The 21,511-nt window shown below is 45.3% G+C and overlaps 1 protein-coding gene across 2 annotated transcripts in view; it reads right to left on the bottom strand.

The window, feature by feature from the left end:
- The window catches only part of LOC133343857 (ADAMTS-like protein 1), a 196,051-nt gene that overhangs the window by 76,704 nt on the left and 97,836 nt on the right, over nucleotides 1–21,511 (bottom strand). For both annotated transcript variants that reach the window (XM_061553780.1, XM_061553781.1), the window contains exons 7-10: nucleotides 7,887–8,013; nucleotides 5,373–5,447; nucleotides 4,125–4,282; nucleotides 1,291–1,402 (exon numbers count right to left, since the gene is read on the bottom strand). In XM_061553780.1, coding sequence (XP_061409764.1) covers nucleotides 1,291–1,402; nucleotides 4,125–4,282; nucleotides 5,373–5,447; nucleotides 7,887–8,013 — 472 coding nt within the window. The remainder of the gene's footprint in view (nucleotides 1–1,290; nucleotides 1,403–4,124; nucleotides 4,283–5,372; nucleotides 5,448–7,886; nucleotides 8,014–21,511) is intronic.

Below are 21,511 nucleotides of genomic sequence, written 5' to 3'. Positions count from 1 at the left end.
GTGGCCCATTTGTTAGCAATAACAGTTTTGGCACCGCGGTCTTTGCAATGTTGCTGCAATAACATTGCACACGAGCAGTCAGTCCCACTTAGGGCTGAAATTCGGTTTTCGGTGACAGCGCTATTATTGTTTCACCCTTGGCGTGTGCACTCTGTGAAAATCGCGGGACGGTAACTGCGCAGGGAGGTGCGAAGGGGAAACACTGGGGCGAGTGCGTAATGAGCCAGGCGGTGGTTAAATGCTCAGAACCTCGGGGTAGTTGTTTGGATAGCCTTCACTGGAGGATAAGGAAAACAACTGCATTGGTTTCGTGAACCTTAAGGCAGAAAGGCACTGAGAAACCCCGTTAAATTTCCAGATACTGGGTGATTAGGCTGCTAAACATGCTGGTACTAAAGGCATGCCCAATAACCTCGGGCGCTAATTCAATGAAGTCACTAATGCCATTATTAATACTTTGTTGCACATCAGAAGACCACACACACATGCACACAAACAGAGGCAGGCTCATGGGGCGACTAGACCACCACGACATATTACAAAAAGCGCAGATACACAAACACATTAAACGGGTCTGTCCGCATGATGCCAAAATGTCAACGTGTCTGTTTGCTCATAAAACACGATGGTATTCATGAACACACATGAACGCATTCGATCGCATGTTGCTCCAACCATAAGACTCGTCCAGGGTACATCACTAGACAAAGGAAGAAGTCACATTGAATTCAAAGTGTCGACTAATACATCAATATGGCAAACCAACTCAATGATTTCCAGAACTGCACTTACACTTTCCCATCGTTACCGCTTATCACGAATGGTTCCATGCCCACCACGTGACTTGCAGCAGTACCGCTGACGCCAATGAGGCCCCGTCGCTTTCATCGCACTATTCATTTCAATTGAAAACCGTTTTTAAGTGTTACTTTTCTGGGAGGTATGTATTATGCTGAACTTCTTTCACACCGTACGTCGCCAACCATGCTAATTCGGAGGTGCGGGGGAAGGACAACAAACTAAACACAAAAGTTATTCTCAAGAAATACATTTTCAATTTAGATTTAAAAGTGCATAGCTCCAGTGGCTTCCTAATATCGGAAGGAATAGCGTTCGAGGCGGCCACAGAAGGGCATCTGAAAGCGCACGAGAGCGGTGACCACCATCTTTCTTCATTCGGTTAGCCAAAAAGCCGCTCATTCGCGCATCAGCCGTGGGACTCCAACTCATTCACGCGGTGGTGAAAGAGGTGGGAGGAGCGATTCCCAGCGGCGGACGTTTTTTTTTTACCTCCGCCGCAGGAGCTGGAGCAAGGGAAGAAGTCGGTCTCCCTCCACTGGTGCGGGATGGGCTGGTAGAAGAGGAAGAGCACCACCGTCTCGGCTGAGGACACGTGCCTCGCCTGGGCGATAGAAGAAGAACGCATGAGTACACAGTCACGGTGGCGAGATGTTAACTGCCTCGCCTGGTATACAGGAGGTTGTGGGTTTGATCCCGACCCTGGCAACGCCTGTAAATTTGGAGTTTGGAATGTTCTCCCCGTGGTCGTGTGGATTTTTCTCCGGGTCCTCTGGTTTTTCCCTCCACATTTATAATCAATGTCCACGTGATAAGCCGCTTCGTTGGGCTATAATTTGCGAAAGCCAGGTCGCTTCTGAAAAAGAGCTATATAGCTCAGTGGGCCTTACCTGGTAAAATACAAATTGTTTATAATTTAGTTTACACGTTATCGGTGAAGACCACTCTAGCCGCCGTCACGTGCTCTAAGGCATAATCAAGTCAATTAATTTTTGGCTCACACACGCGTGGCGCCTTGGTGGCAAAAATCTGACACTCAAAGCACCGGCACATTAATACTCAAACATAACAAATAGAAAAATTCTATAAAGTGAGAAAAAAATATGTTAACTAAAGATGTTTAAAATATGAAAGCGAGTTGTGGCCGTGAGTAACGATGAGAGCCATGCTGACAGCAAAGAGGAGGCACTTTTAAAATGCCGGTCACATGCAGGGGTCTTTGCGACGTCTGTCTGGTCCAAGTCTAACGCATCTCTCTTTCCGTGACAAACAATTAACTGGGTTTTGATTAAATAATTTCATTGTCAACAACGTATTTGTGCGTTAATAGTTTACAACTTAATATATGCTCAGACTTGTTGTCTGTGTATATTGGAGTCAGGGGTTATTTATTTAGCAAATTATCCATAATTTACGTGTTATTGTTGCAATATTTTTACAATGGCCAGGCCCTCAATATTCAGTTTCATTCAAAGTTAAAGGCACCGTTAACTTCCGTGAATTTGTGGCAAGTTGTTCTAAACAGTAACAGATGTGCCTTTACAAGATATAAGCGTTTATTTTCAGTTTAACGTGTTTTCCAGGCAATGAGTTTAATATGGCTCCTATGCATTTCACATCATTGGCTTTTAAATTTGCTAACAAAAGTTTTAGAACCTGCATTATGAATGTGACTGTTAAAATCACGTGATTTTGCCATCATATTGAACCTTAAAAAGTCACAATTATCACAAAATGTCGTATCAAATATAAATTCTTACATTAATGCGCCCACATTTCCTTTCAACTATGTGCACTCAATTTAGAACGCTCTACACTCATACACAGCGTACTCACGTCAACGATCAAAACGTCATTAATCTGCATCATAGACAATGCTGTTTTATGAAGAAGGGCAATCATACGCTCTAGAGAAGGTTACATGAACTAATTAGGGCAAACGTAGATTCAAAACGTCATGGCAAATTTGAAAACCCTTACTCTTAGTCTAATTCAGCTTCATAGCCGTAGGCGAATTGGAAGCTGTGATGGCAATTGTGCCAAAAAATCACCAATGAAAATGTATTTATGCGTCCAAAAATGATGAAATTGTAGATTAGTACTGTTGATAATCCTGGGCAGATTGAGAACGAGTGGTTAAACTCCCCTTGCGTGAAGGATTTATCTGATGACTGTCAAGCTAAAACAGGTGCTCCTATGCACGTGTGTTCAGCGATGTGCCAGAAAAAAACTGTTTAAGTTTGATTAAGACGACAACAACAACACACACACAAGTTCTGCGAACGCGCATTATAATAATAGTACCCTTACAGCATGTGCTTCGTGATGCCTTTACTGGCTGAAACGTACTCTTTGGATTTTTTCGGTAAAGTCACGTAGGAAAAAAACAAAGAGTATGGACCCTTGCAGTCACGAAAACTTCAAATCTAGAATGGCTGCAACGTGTTTTTGTAACCGACTTCCAGAGACGATAATTTATTATAAAACTGTTTGGGTTCTTTATATGCAAATTCAAGATGTTTATTCATTGCTATTGTCAGGCATGATTGAACTACGGAAGGTAAATAATGGAAGGGGTTTGTAAGGGACACACACAAAACTGAAGTCAGTTCCACTGGTGAGGAATCAACAATGATCCATTATCCAGTCTTGTAAATGAGGGACATATTTAGGAATCGCCCTAGAGAGAGAGAGAGAGGCATCACATAAAGGTGAGAGCGACGGACATCACGCAGCAGCATCTGTCCCCTTGCCTTACGGTGTTCTCGTTGACCTATCAGCAGGCCAAATCTGGGTGGGTCACATGAACTTGACAGAAAGTGTTGCCACGTGTGCGCTAAACTGCGGGACGGTGCCACGAATTCAAAGCTGAGCGCCCTCGCCGAAGACACTCGGTAAACACACGCCCCCCTCTTTGCACGGCGTCTTGAGGTATGGCCATATGTAGGGCTTTTGTCAAATTCAACTGGCATCCGCACTTTACTTTTCAGGGGTGTACACGAACGCAGAGCTCGGGAGAACGAATCTCGCGAGAAGGAATAGTTGTGGCGGAACTGCAAACACCTACGGCAAAATCAAATCTGGCACGATTCAAATATTGAATTGGTGAAGGGGCCAATTCCACTGAGTGCAGTGTTCAGACTCAAATTGTTTCTATTCTCCTGCTTTCCTTGCCTGGTCCCTCCCATTTCCTCCTTTGCACGTCTGTGCTCTGAGACGTTTGTTACATTATAAATGGAGTAAGTTGTTTTTTGCTGTTGAATCGTGCCTCTATCTGAGCAAGCAAAGCACCCAAGCCGACGTGTAATGTATCGCTCGCGCGGCACCTTGATGGTGAAATCCGCTTGAATGGGGCCTGTGATGTGCAGAACCCTCTTGCCCGGGTGCCTCTGGAACTCGAGCGAGCTGTTCTCCAGGCTGAACGTCCCGGCGGAGGTGAGGCTGATCTCTCCCCGCCGGCCCTGAAGGGTCTTGGTCTCCACCACTGAGGTGGACATCACGAGGACAAGGGGTTAAAAGTGACAAGCGGAGGGGTGACGGATGAGGACGGAGGAGGATCTCTGGTCGTCCACAATGGAGGTGCAGTTGCTCCATTACGCGTCGTTGCAGCACCGTGACAAACTGTAAAAAGAAAAGCGATCCAAATTGTTTGCTGTTGAGCACGAGGGGCTACAGACGAATAATTACACTCGACAAGCAGTTGGGAGCCAAGAGGGCAGAGAGGTTCGTGAGTACGTCTGCCGCCGGAGATGAAGTGATGTTAATCAACGTGTGTGCAGGAGCCAAGTGGATGGCTTGCATCACAAAACTGCGAGGGAAGGAGGTGGCTTGGGGAGGCCTTCATTCAGCAGCAGATTGCTCATGGATGCTGCTGATGATGATGATAGCAACGTGCTGGGTGTGATGGTTCATGGCTAGTCCAGCACTCTTGGAACCATGGTTGGTAGATGAGGCATTGCCCATGTACACTACCTGTGAGTGCGACACTCACCTGCAAAGTGTGATCACAGTACAGCAAGTAGGCATTCCAAACTATACATTTTAATTTGTATTTACTGGCATACATGGCGTTTTCAGGGCATTTCATATTGAATCACTAAACAAGAAAATTACTCGATAAGGAATGGGCCAAATACGCCAAGCAATACCCTTCTGCAGAAGAGTCTTGGGAGTAATCGAAGATTAACTCGTTCATTTATTATGACCGATATTAATGTGACAACACGACTAGTGGATGAGCAGGTTGTCTCTGTTGGGGTAAAGTGAGGGTGCTCCCACCTCTTCCAAGACGTGCGGCCAGCATGGAAGAGTAGGCCAAATACCCTACAGAGGGCCTCTGCAGCTCCCTCGAGAGCAGAGCAGAGCCTCTTGTCAGCACCCTTACTTTGTAATTATAATAATTATAAGTGTTCCTCTGCTGAATGATTGATACCAGTCGGACATTGAGAGATGGTCAGTTGACTCACGAGCGGTTCAATTGTAAATGGTGTACATTTACTTCAGGTCACGGCTGCAAGAAAGGACCACGTCGACAGCAAACATACACGCCGATGATCGGGAATGCATTTACTCACAGAGCTGATCTGGTCCCTTCACCGTGATCTTGATTTGGCGGCTCCCGAACGGGATGGCGATCACCGTGTCTTCCGCTATCGCACAAGAGACAGCGATCAGATCACCGCTTGGTAAGAATGGGGCCACAGTAATGAGCAAGAATTGAACAAAAAAAAAAAACACGTGGAAATATGAGACTTAGTTCTAATGGCAATCTCAACACTTGTGAGCGTTTTTTTTCTGAAACGACCGATTGTGATGGTTTTTTTTGCCATCGAAAAAGGGGATGATGGGATTGTTGTCTACTTGAAATGTGTGGGTTCTTATGGACTCATAGTTCGCGCTCACACACAGGGTCACGTGCAATGATGCAAACACATCCCTCGATGGTAGAGCTGTGGATTTATGTTTATTCACCAGTGTGATTCCGTGAAAACGAATGCAGGAAATGTCTTGAAAGAAGAAGCAATTCTTTTTTTCATGTCCCCTGACTCTTAGGGACTGAACGCACAGGCCTGCATTAATTTATATTCGTGTGATTTAAGTATAAGTTATTATTTAAAAACTAAAAAAAAATCTTCAATTTGGGTGCAAAATTAAATAGCTTATATAAAACAATATTATTAATATTCAAACTTAATTGTGCTTGAATGTGTTATAATTTAATCTCAATTTCATTTTAATACAAAAAACACAAAGGTGTATATGTAGATGTTCTGCCTCATCAAATCTCAGATGTAATTAATGCGGATTGATTTTTAAACAATAAATACTGCCATAACTCTAATAACCACGTCTGTCAACAAGGTGGGACGATGCATGCTCACTGCAGAATGACACATTTAATAGACTCTGGCTTACAAGTGAACCTTATTAAGTGCAACATGAAAAGTTACGTAGTTAGAAATGGAAGTTTCATGTACAGGGTGCTTCAAATTTTTTTTTTTACTTATAGAAACTATCGTTTTTAATGGAAAAAGAACGGATAATACACTGTAACATGATAACAAATGTATGTTAATAGCCTCTAAAAGTCAGTCTCCACTTAAGTCTTGACTTGAAGCTTTCGTGACTGCAGGAATTCATATTCTTTGGGTCTTTCGGTAAAGTCACGTAGATAGGTTCAAATAAAATAACAAAAAACTACGACTTTTCGATCGCAACACACGTGGTCGTCATCAGTTTTCCTGATGACGATTGCTTGTGTTGTGATCGAAACGTCGTAGTTTTTGGTTAGTTTATTTGAACCTATCTACGTGACTTTACCGAAAGACCCAAAGAAAAATAGTCTGCCACTTGTTTGCCATAATTGTCAACACGTGCCTGGAATCTTCTCCAGGTGATCTCCAGAGAGGCACATTTGTTGCGGTTTAGTTGCAAATTCTCAGAAGTGTTAACATTTTTTTTAAGCACCCTGTATTATATAAGCAGTAATATGCGAACGATTAAATGGAAGGAAAATAAGCAGGCCCTTCAAGAGATAGCCGAGTGGTGCTTCTGGGAATTTGCCTCTGAGTCAACTTCACCCGATGCCAAAAGCATCAAATGATCGGCCCCTGTTACTTGAGAAATGGCGCTCGCTGTGCCACGCACTGTTATTGTATCAAAGTAATTCAAATAATATCAACTTGCGCATTACACAAACAAATGAGAGCACGATACGGTGCGGCAACACAACGGCCGGAAGAACACGATACCATCGGACCACTGCACAGTCACGACACTTGGCTCCATTGCGGCGCTCAGGACCGAGAGACGGGCAGGGGGGTGGGGTGGGGGGGGGGACGTCGCCAGCCCCATCAAAGCGACCCCCTCTGAGCGTTTCGCACCGGCGGTGCCGATCGCCGGACGGGCGGCGCTGCACAATGGGGAGGCCATCCCGGCAATTCTGCGAAAACCTCGTCACCGCTCCCTGTCCTGTCCTGCCACACACCCATCCACACCCCCACCCCCCTCCCCTCACGTCCCCCCCCCCCGCCCCCACCCCCTTCCCGTCTGCACATCACGCCACTCCTCACCGATGTCCACTTTCCTGTCCGTCGGCCACCCATGGCTTTTTTTTGTCCCCGTATCGAATTCAGGAGGTTTCACGTCATCCGGTGACAAATGACGGCAAGGTACGTAGCCGACTGCGTTGAAAAACAACGAGAAATATAGAAAAAGAAAAGATCTGTCCGTCAATTGCTAAAGAGTAAATGTCAACTCTGAGCTCATGTGTCACCAGCTCCAGGGCCCACAAACTGTTTCATTTCACATGTTAAAAGGGGCTTCCGCCAGAGCGGGTTGTCAACTTTGAGACATGACTGACTTATCACGCGATAGCATAGCTGGACATTTTAATAACGTTCAACGTGTCATTATCGGTAACACTGCGCCATGTGTTTGTCAAAGATAATTCCCACAACTGAGCCCTTTAATGCCGTAATTTTGGCTCTGCGGTCGTGCGGGCGCGCGCGCGGGGGGGGGGGCGACAACGGCCGCGTTCTTGTGACCGAAATGTCGAGGAATGAAAGGGGGTCAGGTAATGGGCTCACGCTTGTCAGCGGAGGTCTGCGGCTTGTACTGGCCGCGCACGAGCCGGCACGTCGAGCCGTCTCCCTTGCACACGCCGCAGTTGTCTTCCTTGGCTCCACTCCCAAGCTGGCGGTCGCAGCCCACTGACTGTCACGACAAAGGGGGGGGGGGCGGGGGGTCGCATGGAGAAGGGGGGGGGCAGGTGAGTGGGGAACAATGATGAGGTGTGGAGAGATGCTGACAGTGTGAGACGATGGTGAAGGGATGGAATGGGCAGAAGAGATGGACAGGGTTGAGACGGGGAGAGGCGAAGGGGAAACACACGAGACTGGGCCTGATTGGTGTGTGAGTGGAACATTTTTTTCGGGTTTTTTTTGCTACACTGAAACATAGAGAAGTCGGCACAAATGAAGAAAAGTTGACGTGATGGTTTTTAACCCAATGTTGGAGAGAAGCGCCTTAGCGCACATGAATGAGGTATTTCAAATTAAGTGTTTTTGTTGGAAAATTAACAGTATTGTACCATAGAGAGACTGACCTGGCCATGGGAATAAGAAAATTTCAGCATTAGTTTCGGGAGCCAAGTGAAATGAACACAAACATAATCGTCATTCGAGCACTAAGACTTTGTGACTTCACTTTGACTCTATGGGCCAAATTATCGTAGAAATTTTATCTGTCATTTTGTCACTTTTTCGCATGATTGATGGCCCTTTTTCTTTAATAGAAAACCAGCCCGATTCTACGCTGTGCAATTCACGAGCAACTGATTCCACACACGCACAACAAAGCGCCCGTTCTACCACGACCAATTCTGCGATCGCAAAAAATGGTCAAACGTAGTCCCGGGGTCAAGGGTGCATCGAACCAACGATGGTGGAACGTTTTCCACAAACAGGTGAAAAAGTTTCGTCGTTGTGGGGAAGTCCACGCCACTCGCGCGTTGGGGCGGCTTGGCCTGCATGGTAAGCGCTCCATTGGCCGCTCTGAACTTTGCACAAGCGTCAGAATGGAAGCATACATCCAGTCGAGGAAAATGACGGTGATGACAAAGACAAAAAAGATGTTGATAAAATCGTGACGATGTCATTTGAAGGTTGTGGAGGTGATAACTTTGATAATGATGACGTTGATGATTATGGAAGTTGATCATTGGTCTTAATTGGAATTTACAGCTAATTCCAGAATTCCACAAAAGGAATGAAAACAAACCCGACCTGAATAGGGCCATACATCTCTCTATGTTTCACTTATTCTATTACGGCGATATGTTTAGAACCTGTTAAAATGTAGGGTTAGAATTAGGGTTAAATGGAATGATAGGCCGTCCTGAAATAGACGGAGTACACTCCAATTGGTGCGAGAGAAAAAAAGCATGCATTATTTATTTGGCCCTACAGACCCAAAGTTCGCCATCTGTGGTAAAAAAAAAATCCCTCCTTAAAACAACAAGGAACAAAAAACACACACAGCCAAGGCGGATGCTACGCAGGAAAAAATGATCTTCCCTATTTGAGCTCGGTCAGAAAATAATAACATTTAAATGTGTCTCTGCGGACCAGTCCCCTGTTTCAAGAATAAGCAGACCCCCCCAGCCCCCCTCCCAGCCCCCCCCCCACCGCCTCGGCATCACGCAAACAGAGCAGCTGACACGTGCAGATGCACCAGAGAAGTTGAGTGGAGCAGCACTGGCAGCGGTGGCCTGGGGACCCACGGTAGCCGGAGAGGGGGGAGGGGGTGAGACACAGAATGAGAGGGAGAACCCAGATACAGGAGGCCACCTCTTGTGCGGACGGCTGCCTGGGGAAGAGGTCAGTCTTGCTGGTTGCAGCTGTACTAACTGCGGCGCGCACTTATTACACTAAGCTGTTTTGGATAATGTTCCAACGCAGTGTGCCAAAAAAAGGAGATTTTTTTTGTTGTTGCTCTAACAATAGCGTGTAATGGTGACCTGATACGAAGCCAACCTGTGGCCGACTGTATAACCGCAATGGGCGATGCTAAATGACGCTTCGTCTGGGCGTTAGAGCCAATTTACGAGATGTACGGCAAATAGAGACAGAGGTTGCACTCCCTCCGTAAAAATAATGAGCCTGCAGTGCAGGAGCATGAAGTAAAGGTTGGTATTTAATGATTTCCACACACACCCACCGAATACTTTTGGCTAAAGGACAATAAAACCAACGAATGAATAACTTCGAAAGCAACAAATGTATTTTAGAGCGGATACACTGCGGAGGGCTAAAGTCACTTGTCGATTAGCTCTAAACGTCTGATGACACCTGCGGATGTCTCCTGCTGCAGGTTCTTTAATTTTGCCACGGTGCAATGCAGTGGCGTGAATTGGGACGTATTTTGACTGCTACAATTGTTCCTCTTAGTTTTTTCGGTAAAGTCACGTAGGTAAAAAATGAAATTAAAATTAATGAAAATAAAATTATAATAAAAATCACGACGTTTCGGAGGCAACACAAGTCTCCGTCATCAGGTGGGACCGTCACAGCCAGATTTGCTGTATCAAGTATCAAGTGAAACGTCGTGATTGTTATTATTATTTTATTTTTTATTAATTTTAATTTAATTTTTTACCTACGTGACTTTACGCGAAAAAACTAAGAGCATGAATCCTTGCAGTCACGAAAGCTTCAAATCTAGAAAAAATGCTACAATTGTTCTCAGGCTTCAGGAGGCGCGTGCTCGCTTAGAGCGCCGCATCGGCGAACAACCACCCAGCGTGGGGCCATGTGGAGAGACTTAATTAATTCCCTCCAGACCAAACACCCCATGGCAAACGGTGACTGAGCACTTGCAGTGTTCCTGTAATTACACGTGATTGAGTGTCACAACAATATTTTTCATACACTTCCAAGTTCCCTGCAGAGTTTCCAAAGGTATTTTCTCCTATTGTGCAATGGCCTTTCCAGGTCGTTCATATTAATCAATGGCTGCCCTCTTTTAACATCACACTTGTTTTTCCTTCCAGAGACTTTGTGCGCCTACACCGATGCAGTAATGGGATCCCACGGGTGGGAGAAGCGATGATGTCCGACGGTCAAAAATAACAACTGAGTGGCAGCCTAGAAGATAGAAGGCATCTGAGGGGATGCCTATCGAGGAGATGGAGCTAAGTGGATTGTTACTCCGCAGAGACCGCGAGAGAATGGCGACAGATTGGAGAGGGCTTCATATCCAGCAGTGGGCTGATGATGATGAAAATAAGTTCTCTGCCCTTAAATTACCCTGCATCTGTGCTGCACCAGTTGTGGCACAGGCGAGCGTCGGCTGTAACACATCCAGCTCTGTGCCGTGCGATAATGGTGTGCGCCCCTCTTGTACTTTCTCCCCATCTCACGACGGCCCCTTGCCATCGATACTTCCAATACCTCGCACGTACGCGCCCGTGAAGGTCGAGGTGTCGTCCTACACGACTAGAGTGCAGCGGAGCATTCGCAATCCTACGCAGGCGCAGGTGCGAGGCTGGTGCGGTTACGAGGAAAGGGGATGCTGAAGAGGTGACCATGGTTAAAGTCGGGGAGGGGGGGTCATTACAAAAAGTCAGTAGTGGGGGGGGGGGGGGGACAAGACACAGTCAATGCTAGACATCCTGTGAACACATGTTAAACGCCAAACAGAACGAGTGAGGGTACGATCTGATTGAGTCCATCAAGTGTTCTGCGATGGCTCTCACTCCCCCCTATGAACATTAATGAGCAAAGGCTGCAATATGTGTTGCTTAATTTGACTATAATAATTTAAAGAGTAGGGGGCGGGGGGAGTGCACAGGCCCCCTGTAAGGCCTCCCCGAATGATGCAGGGCTGGAACAAAATAACGTTGATCTTGAGTTGCCAGTTAATAATAAGAGAGCAGGCTCAAGTTTTAAAATTCAACGCAGTAATTGCTGAAACGCATCTGTGACTTCCTGGCTATTTCTCCGTAACGGACAACTGCCGCATGCCGCCAGCACCATGCCGTGGCGTACCGCGCGGAGTGCCACTGCGCAAATGGGAGAGCGATGCATTGCCGGGAAACATAATTTACGTCGATTCAAGCCATCACCGCTGATGGCCAAGGATGCAGCTCGGTTAAGCAGAGCAACAGGGCATGTTTATCTGCGCTTTTTGCCGCAAACATGTGTGGTTAATGCAGAGTCGATGCCTTGTGAAAGGTATCTATTTGATGTTTGACCATCCCAACAGCTGTTTTATTGTCATAAACGGTAAAAAAAATACTCTTATTTTTCGTTATTTTGAATACGGACAAAAAGGTCCTCTCCATACAAAAGTGTTCTCGATTGTGAGCTTGCGAGCTAAATTCCAGGCAAGGGTTGACTCAGCTCATCGTCCCTCCTGCTGGGTGAATAAAATGAACAGCACTTGGTTAGGCAGCACTACCCTGAAAGGAATTCAACAGCGGTCTCTATTAGAAGAACCAGGATCAGCACCATAGGAATGTGGAATATTCACAACTGAGTCAGCACCGCCATGGAAGGTTAGCCAAATTGTTTGTTTGAACATGAAGACACTCAATATAAGCACAGACAAAAACCTTTAAAGTTCAACCGTGTGAAGGTTGTTTCTTTTTCCTTCCTGGAAATGTATCATATAAGAAAATAACACAGCCATTTATACATCCTCAGCTGTACTGCAGTACAAGGTTGATCTCGTTAAAGTCCAGAGCGTCTGCTAAGTCAAAACGAACATTGAGGAAACCAATCATCAGCCTTGAGCCAGTCATCCAAGTGCGGCATTCCAATCGGAGGGACCTCCACTGTGGGTAGGGTTGTTTTAACTCACAACTGAAACATTGCCTTAAACCAATTACCGTGGTCTAATTAGAGTCTCCAAGCAGGTTGGGGCCTCGTTAGTCCGAGGATGGGAGGCTATTTGGCAATACTATATATTGTAGGTGTGGGCTGTGAGGTGACTCAGAGCAAACCTTTGCATGTCATTCTCTCATATCCTTGGGTTTTCTCTGGATAGTCTGGTTTCCTCCCACATGCCAACCACGCATTAAAGGCCCATTACTGCAATTGTATAAACATCCTCATGCAGAACTCTCCTGAAAATAGTCACAGGGCTTGATAAGACGTTTCCTTGAAGAGAAGGAATTCATATTGTTACCATTAAACATTCAAGTTGTACGTTGACTCAAGCCCACCATTGCTCTGAGTCAATACAAAGAGCACCAATTCCTCTGGTCAGCCTACATCACGGATACGCCTCGACAAGGGCAATGGCAGGCCATCATCGCTGGCCAAGGCCAAAGCCACGGTGGTGACCCTTCAGAGGTACCACCTGCCAGAGGAAAGCCACTTGAGCTGAGCACACGGTGTGCTTGTCCTTGACAACAAGGTGTGACCACGGGAGGGAGAGAGAGAGAGAGAAATCAGCCCCATCTCCCGTTACATAGCAGGCACCGGGGCTGTAGCCAACTGGCAATGGGCAGAGATCGTGCCTCGAGGGGCTCAGTTAAAAGGATGGGCAGCCTCCTAACATTTTCACCAAGCCAAGGGCGGGCGGATTGTGCACAGTTCCGGTGTGGCTCACTTGAACGTAATAAAATACACTGCAACTAAAATTGCCATTTTTTTATTACAGTTGTTGAATTGGCCCTTTTATTTCGTGGAATTATAATTTTGTAATGTTTTTCGGCCAGTGAAACTATTGTGTTTTATCAATGGTTCATCTTGCGTTAGATCGTCGCTTAGGTATGATGCCAATTTTGAGCTATACCCTTCGACACCCGAAAGAGCCAGTCAAACCAAGTTGTCACGTGGGCAAACAGGCCAATTTGTTTGTTTTTTAGGTGCTTCTTCTGTTAACACCTGATGATGTTGGATGTAATATCCAATGAAACGTCGGGCACAACTGTCAAAATGTTGCTTGGATTTTCAATGCTCCTCCTCCGGTTTTTGGAAAACCACAATCAAATTGGCACGTTTGCCCAAGTGGAAACTTGATTCCATTGGCTCTTTTCAGGTCCAGGAGGGTATAGCTGAAAATTGGCATTATACTCATGCGACAATCTAACCCAAAACAACCACTTAATGAATCGTAACATGTGTCGTGAAAACCTACGTGTAAAATGATTGCATGTTAACCAAGTACATTTGAAAATTAAGCTGTGGAAAACAAAGAAGGGCACTTTCCTTGGCCAGCCAGTGAGTAATACGCATTATGGAATTATTTATGTTGGGTAATCTAAAGGTCTCTCTTGACAGGGCTGGGAATATGCCATTTGTTCCCGTTTCACTGTTTAGCCACTTAGGGGCCGTAAAGTGAAGTGAAATTCATTAATACCACATTTAAAAAGAGCCATTTTTTGTTATTGTGCAGCAGCAATGTCAACCAACACAGAAACATAGCGTGAGGTAGAACTAGGGCTTATGCAGATCACTCACGAGCAGAGGAAACGTTTCTTTGCATTTTTTGTTCTGAACTGGATTGTAAGTTGGTCACGAGGGAAGTTGTAAGATATGATTTTACTTGACGAGATCTATTGTTAAACAAAGTGAAACCCGGTCTCAAGCGCATATGCAAAATAAAAATATAATGACAAATTTGACGCTGTTCATCTGAGTCGAGCTTCCCTTTGACTTAAAGGTAACTGCATCTAGAAAAAAACCAAACTATTATTATCTTGTCGATACGTAACTGGTGGCTGTGTGTCCCAGAGGCAATGTGCCACTGTACCAGATGCACCAGAGGCCACCCCGCTCACATTTTAAACCCTCTCTCGTTCATCAGAAAACAGAATTTAAAATCACGCCCAGGAAATTCCATCAAGTGTGGCTGCAGTGACGTCAGACGCTGACTTCACTGCCAGGGAATTTGGATACAACGCCAGTGCAGTGACACATTGCCAGAGTGTTAGCACAGCAAGTCTAACGGCGATTTAAAAGTCTATTTTCTCATCAAGAAAAGCTTTAAAAAGTTTTCACTCAAACGACCTGGTGGGACAAGTCACCTTGCTACATTTCCGCGCCTCTGAGTTGCGGCCACTACGTCTGCAAATTTGCGCGCGTTACAAATTGAACTATTATTATTATATCGACAAGACAATAGATCTCTCTCTCTCTGTTCCTCGATGTGTCTCTTCCTCTCAAAAGAAACATTCACAAGCTGCACCACACAATGAAATTAACCCACCACTCACTATGAGGGGGGGGGGGGGGGGTGGGGGCAGCATTTTGTCAGCTGGTGCGGTTGACGTTGACACCTGGGCATTACGGTTACGCGGACGTGGGGATGATATCGTGCACGTACGTCCTGCGTTGCAGCCCGCCAGCTAAGTATAGCCAGCGCTGACAGATTCCTGATGCTCTGACAGATGGCATGGCATGCAGCATCGAGGCATTTTCCTTGGGGTGTGGGAGGTAACAAGCGCCGTTTTGGAGAATGCATCGGACAACAACTCTCAGCCTTGTGTGGAAGAGGCATTTGCTGTGCGTTGATGTGACACGGTGGTACATTTATACATTTGCTGATATCTGTCGAAAAGTGCTCCGCCTCGGGTTCAAATAGCATTTTGTACGGACATAATTGAGAGTATGGGACCCTTTCGCTCGTATCAAGATATTGAATGATAATAAAAGGCTTTACCCGACACAATTGTCGTGCGTGTACGGAAAAGGTTATGTCATGGATGATGCAGAATGGCTGGCAATGCAAGCACAGGGTATGGAATTAATATATGCTGAACAGCGCTCCTCTTTGTCTAAAGGTGACAGGCATGGTTATCTGTCCCAGCATGGGACGTTCATGCCGTGATGACGACTGTGAAACTGTTCAAGACACAGTGTTTAGGAAACTAACTTAAAGCATACCACTTGTTTATGACACGGGAAACAAAATCGTGACTTTTACTGTCCACGCTAAGTTAAACAAACCACATCCGCTGGGTAAAATATTTCCTCAACTTTATGCGGGCAAATTGAAACGCGTTTCTTGCGACTGCATTGCAGTTTGACCAGCAGATGAGACGCTAAAATGTAAAAAAAAATATCAATGTGCCTTGATCCGTGGTTCCTAAAGCTGACAGATGGCACCATTTCCGACGACATGCAGACACACACACTCCGGTGAGCCCCGGAGTTGTCCGAGGCGTTCCGTCTCTCTGGGCGTGAAGCTTCAACGCCATCCACGTCACGCAGAGGGTCAGGTCAGAAATCCACAGCAACGCGTCGTAAAGTCATCCCAAAAAGACACGGGGTGTTTTCGCCAGTCAGATAAGTAAATAAGCGGCCGACGAAATAACTAAATAAAACACCCACCCCTCCGCTTGGCACGCGTTGCAAAGAATTTGAAATCAAGCGATGAAACAGAACCCGCCAGTGTTTGAGGCGGTGTCAGGTACCGGCCACAATCAGTTCCCACAAGCATGTCCCGGGCTCTCACCTCCACCACGAACGTGGCATTTTTGCGGCTTTCGCAGTCGTCGCCGGAATGTGTGAGAAGGTTATGAAAAAATGGGGGCCACTTTACTTTGGGGATTCTTATTTAATTTTTTTTCACGCTTTCTCACACGTGCGTTTTTTTCCTTCTTTCTCCTCCTCTTCCTCAGACGCGCGCGCGCGTGCCGCTCCATTAGATGCATGGGCTTTAGTTTTTTTTTACTTACAGAAGGCATTTCTTTCCCAACTTGTTCTGTGCATTCTCATAAGCGCTGGTAGTTTGTGGCTGAATATAATCCACGCACGGTGCGTAGTACCGCTGACGCACCGAGCATTTTTACGTCGCTTAACTGCCACGGCACTCTGGGGCGTGTTTTTAACTTCCCATAAAAAAAAAATCCCCCAGACGGCAGCGTGTGTTGGTTATTTGCATGGCTTTTAGATAAAAGCTACTTCTCTCGATGGCCAGGGAGGCAGGTGTGCTATCAACACTCCGCACTCGGGCATTTTACAATGCTGAGCGCCAAAATAACAGATGCCAAAGCGGGGTTATGAGTAAATGGATTTTATTTTCTTGTTTTTGTTCATTGTATTATAATGGTTAATAGAGATGTTCATTACATGTAAAAAGGTTTCTACACTTACCAAATGGTGTGGATTACGGTTGGAGTACCCTGTATGTGTTTTTTCGTGTTACAGCCCTTTGTTACTACTCTACTGCTATATGAAGGTCTTCCCACACCACGTTGATTGAGGGCTTTATTTTACCATACTTCTCCACGCTGGTCATTGTGGGTTGGCGAAGGGAGGAGAGCCGGGCCTGGTTCGAATATCACTCACCGCTGATATTGGCATAGTCAGGAATTCAGCTCAGGTGGACCAGGTTCGTAGGGCAGTGCACTCGCGACGATGCCACTGCTCCTCCCCACCTCTATATACACGTATTGGATTCAATACTCGTATATGGACATACATGTTTTAATAAAACTTGATAAAATAGCCAGATTAATTATCTGTTACAAAGCACTGTTAACATTATTGCACGTCGAATGAAACTCAACGTGCTTGATGCGCGTCCGCCGCAATTTAATCGGCAGCCGGCTCCTATGTCTGGACAAACACGTGTCTCTGTGTGTCTGCGTGTGTGTGTGTCTGTCTGTGTGTGTGTCTCTGTGTGTGTCTGCGTGTGTGTGTGTCTGTCTGTGTGTGTGTCTCTGTGTGTGTCTGTGTGTGTGTCTGTGTGTGTCTCTGTGTGTCTGTCTGTGTGTGTGTCTCTGTGTGTGTCTGTGTGTGTGTCTGTGTGTGTCTCTGTGTGTGTGTCTGTGTGTCTCTGTGTGTGTCTGTGTGTGTCTCTCGATAGCGTAGCGGTTAGCGGGCTGTGCTACAAACATAAACGACCCGAGTTCCATTCCATCTTACGGCCAACACCGGTGATGATTATCCGAACTACTCCTGGGCCTGCTCTAGGTCCACTCAGCAACAAATCAGTACTTGGTTCGGTGTGTAAATATCGCCACGAGGGAGACAAAGGCGGACGGGCGTGGGGCTGGCCATCCACCTCGCCCCGTTGCTGCGCCAGTCTTCATAGTTGTTCGCTAGCAGCACTTGCCCCAACAGTGTTGAGGCTAAGGCTATACGGGGGATCTTTGTCTTTGTGTGCACTAACATTGAAGGTAGTTTTAAGGCCTCCATTAAAAAATATAAAAACCGATCGCTATAATCGAGACCAGACAGAAAGGACGGAATGCTGTTGGCTTTACAATCAACGGAAACACCCATGGCTACAAATACAGCAAGCACAGAAAAAAACCAAACAGCAGAGAAACGTAATCAGTTTGTTAACGTGCAGCCGGTAAAACAAAAACAACAACGACGACGACGACACAGATGCGCTATTCGATGCGGGCGAACACGACAGGCAGATGCTGACACTGCGAGCGGACACTTATCTACAACATCTGTGCACCTTGCCTGGGTTGGATAAAAGGGCAAAGTAAAACATCCCCCAGCTTTACCCTCTCGCAAGTCTCAACCCTTTCACCTGCCAATGGCAATGCTTCTTGGCACATCCCACTGTCGAGATGTATGATTTTTCCATAACGCAGGTTTTTTTGGGTTAGATCGCGTGAATGTAAAAGTGTCGTTAAACCCGCCACCACCCGACACAGACAACTAGTTAAGGTTTGTCACTTAAACAGAACGTGCCAATTCGTTACTAGTACAGCACAACGGTGTGTTGGAGTGCAAATCCACAAGATTTACAATCTGAGTACGACGTTTCGTCATTAATTACAACTAGCATCATCATCAGGCGAACAGCCAGATTTGTGGAGAAATCCTCCTGTTTTGTTCTGTAAATAGAGGGATAGATGTGATGACGTCACTTGTGAGCCCTTCTTGTGCGAACGTATGATTTTGCAGGGAGAAGCCAAGAACCAGGTCCGTGGCCAAGCAACAAACGGTTCATTGGTTCATATGCATCCGTAAGCTCACGGCGCATGCGATGAATTGCTTGAAATAATTGATGTTTTTTCAATTTGTTTCGGTTGTATGTGATGGCTTAACGCGACCGCGGCAGCAACTGGAGGTGCTACCATATACCGCAAAGTCAAACATGATCATTGATTCTTGAACCAAAATGTGTCCATGAACCATTTGACGATTCAGCTAATTAGCAGATAGGTGCTTGCTGTAGTTACATCCATACTAATAGCATCAGTAAAAATATCGACACACTCTACTGAATGTCTGTGCATCGATTGGATCCCGTGTTACACCAAATCGAGCCAATAACTTATAGTTGCATCTCCCAGAAAACACAAACCACTTACGCTAATTACTTCATGAAAATAGAATTCCATTTTAACTTATACAGACGACGTTTTTATAGCTGCCTGCATGTTGACTGTCGTGTATTTTGATTCACTGTCTGCATGGCTGTGGTCGAATTTTCCTTTCAAATTGTTCGCCGTTATATTTTTGATTTTCAATTATTGATTTTCTGTTTTCCTCCAATCCCCCTGCTTGGGGTCCCCCCTTGAAAAGTAGAATTTAAGCTCAACGGGTGAACAAAAAATAAGCAAACTTAACAAAAATATTCATCAACATCTCGTGCTGCATGGTGTTAAATCAAGGCGTTGCGTACATGACATCTGAACGGAGTGCGCAGGCATGGGGGGAAGCTGCGCTGGTGAGATGGGAGGGCGCGCGAGCTTGCGGAAGTTTGCAAAGGGATTTTTCTACCACGTGCAGTTCATTGACGCGATTTAAAATGGCCCGTCAAATTGTATCATCACCGCCGCTTCTTCAAACGTTTGACCTCATTCGCAGGTCCGGCAAAGAAATTACGCAGTGTGCCATTCTGAGTGGCGAGGAGTTCACTCAGGATGCAACGCGTGCTCATGTCAGCACCACTTTGGGAGGCTTGATACGATGACCATAGTCACAAAAAAGGGGCCATCTTTCGTTCACATTGCGCTTAATGAGCCGGCGGGCATAGGTTGACACAAGGGTCAGAGAACATATAGAAGAGGAGGCAGACATTTGAAATTCCTCGACACGGAAGGAGGACTCACCATGCCAACGCATGGTACGCACCGAGCCAGCACACAGCACAAACACGCTTCACATTCTTACTCTTCCTCGCATTCCTGTTGTGCCGATTCACCAGTTTTTTGTGAATGCAAGTAGAAAAAAAATCATTAATGGTCTTTTAGATGACTGACATTGAGATCTTTGTTCAAGTGTTGCACTCAAGGTAGGCTCACTGGAGGGAGAGATCAAATTCTTGTCAAGGGCACACAAGGTCAAAGCTTCTGCCATATGGCATCGAGAGCCTGCTTGCGATTCAGATCACAGACAATACTCGCATTCTGATTCAACATTCAAAAACTGGAACTACATAACCCCAGAAAACATCCAGATTTAACAGCAGTTTTTTTTTATGTAAGCCTCAATTAAACATAGCATGTTTGATGCCATGTAGCAAGGTTTTTGGCAGAAAAATTCGTCCATTTAAATATAATTTGTGGCATTTAAATATTAGTTTCCATCGAGGCTTTGCAGTGTATTTGTTATTGAGACTCCTAACTCTTAGTAATAAGTCATGGTCAGTGGAGATTGAGCAAGTTGGTGATAACATTTGGCCATCAATGAATTCTAAATGAGTGCATAACACAACTAAGTTTCATTTAGTATGATAAGTAATTAAATACCGAGTAGATATTTAAATATTTTACGGATATTAGCTGTGCTAATATTTCCGAATTAACAATTCTGGCCGAGTGCTTTGTGGACCGAGTCAAGGATTGTGCCAAATTAAGTTTGCGACGCACGTTAAATTATCACACGGGGAGGTGGCCAAACAAACGCAAACACAAAACTGGGCCCATTTTTTGACAGCACGTGCATCCTCACCACGATTGTCTTAAAATTATAAATTTCGCAATTCACAAGTCAGCTGTTATATGCGCAGTCATATTCACTAAATTGTAAATTTTAAGCTCAATCCTGCACCTAACTTACTTAATTGCTGCTTGAATAATGAATTCTAGCTGTCCGTTTTATAAAAGTGGCTGCCCCAACGGTATGTCCTTCTTTCGGTTGCATCCATGCCGCGGGGATTCATGCCAGACTGAAGGAAGCTTTTGGATGTTTGTTCGATGAAGAGCAACATTTTGAGCGAAACTACACCACAAACCCTGGGTGGACAACAGATTCGTATTAAATGTCACGTAGCCGTAATTCACATTCATTCCGAAAATCTGTGAACCTTTGTAGAAACATCCATCGCCGTGACTTATGCACAGGGTGTTTTTACTGAAGGAATTTGCAGGAGGAGGTTATTGGATTTCATGCTGATGCACACATTAACGTAATCAAAACAGCAGTCCTTGCTTTAATTCAATAATGAGAAACCTTCACTGACTGTGTTCAACATATAATCCATTCGCCTCGTAATTAAGAAGGAAAGGTTTTTTTTAAACTTTTTGTATTTAATAAAATAATAATAACCTAGTGAACTCTGGTCTGTCATTGTTAGAGCTCATTTATCGTAAAATTATGCTCAGACTCAACCCCTCCCACGCTGTAATTTTTCTCATGTTGTATAAAAATAGTTCTCATCAAGTTGTACATCAAGGTTTCATTCACTTTTCTTTACGTTTTTTTTTTTTACTCGTAAGGATAACACAATAATCTGTTATTTCACCAGTGCTACGTTATGCAAGTATTCTGTTCTCAATCCTTTGTGA

The sequence above is a fragment of the Lethenteron reissneri genome, chromosome 18 (assembly GCF_015708825.2).
Source record: "Lethenteron reissneri isolate LAM-NWPU_2019-01 chromosome 18, ASM1570882v1, whole genome shotgun sequence".
In the NCBI taxonomy this organism is placed as follows: domain Eukaryota; kingdom Metazoa; phylum Chordata; class Hyperoartia; order Petromyzontiformes; family Petromyzontidae; genus Lethenteron; species Lethenteron reissneri.
This window is presented reverse-complemented; position numbering and strand designations above follow the sequence as displayed.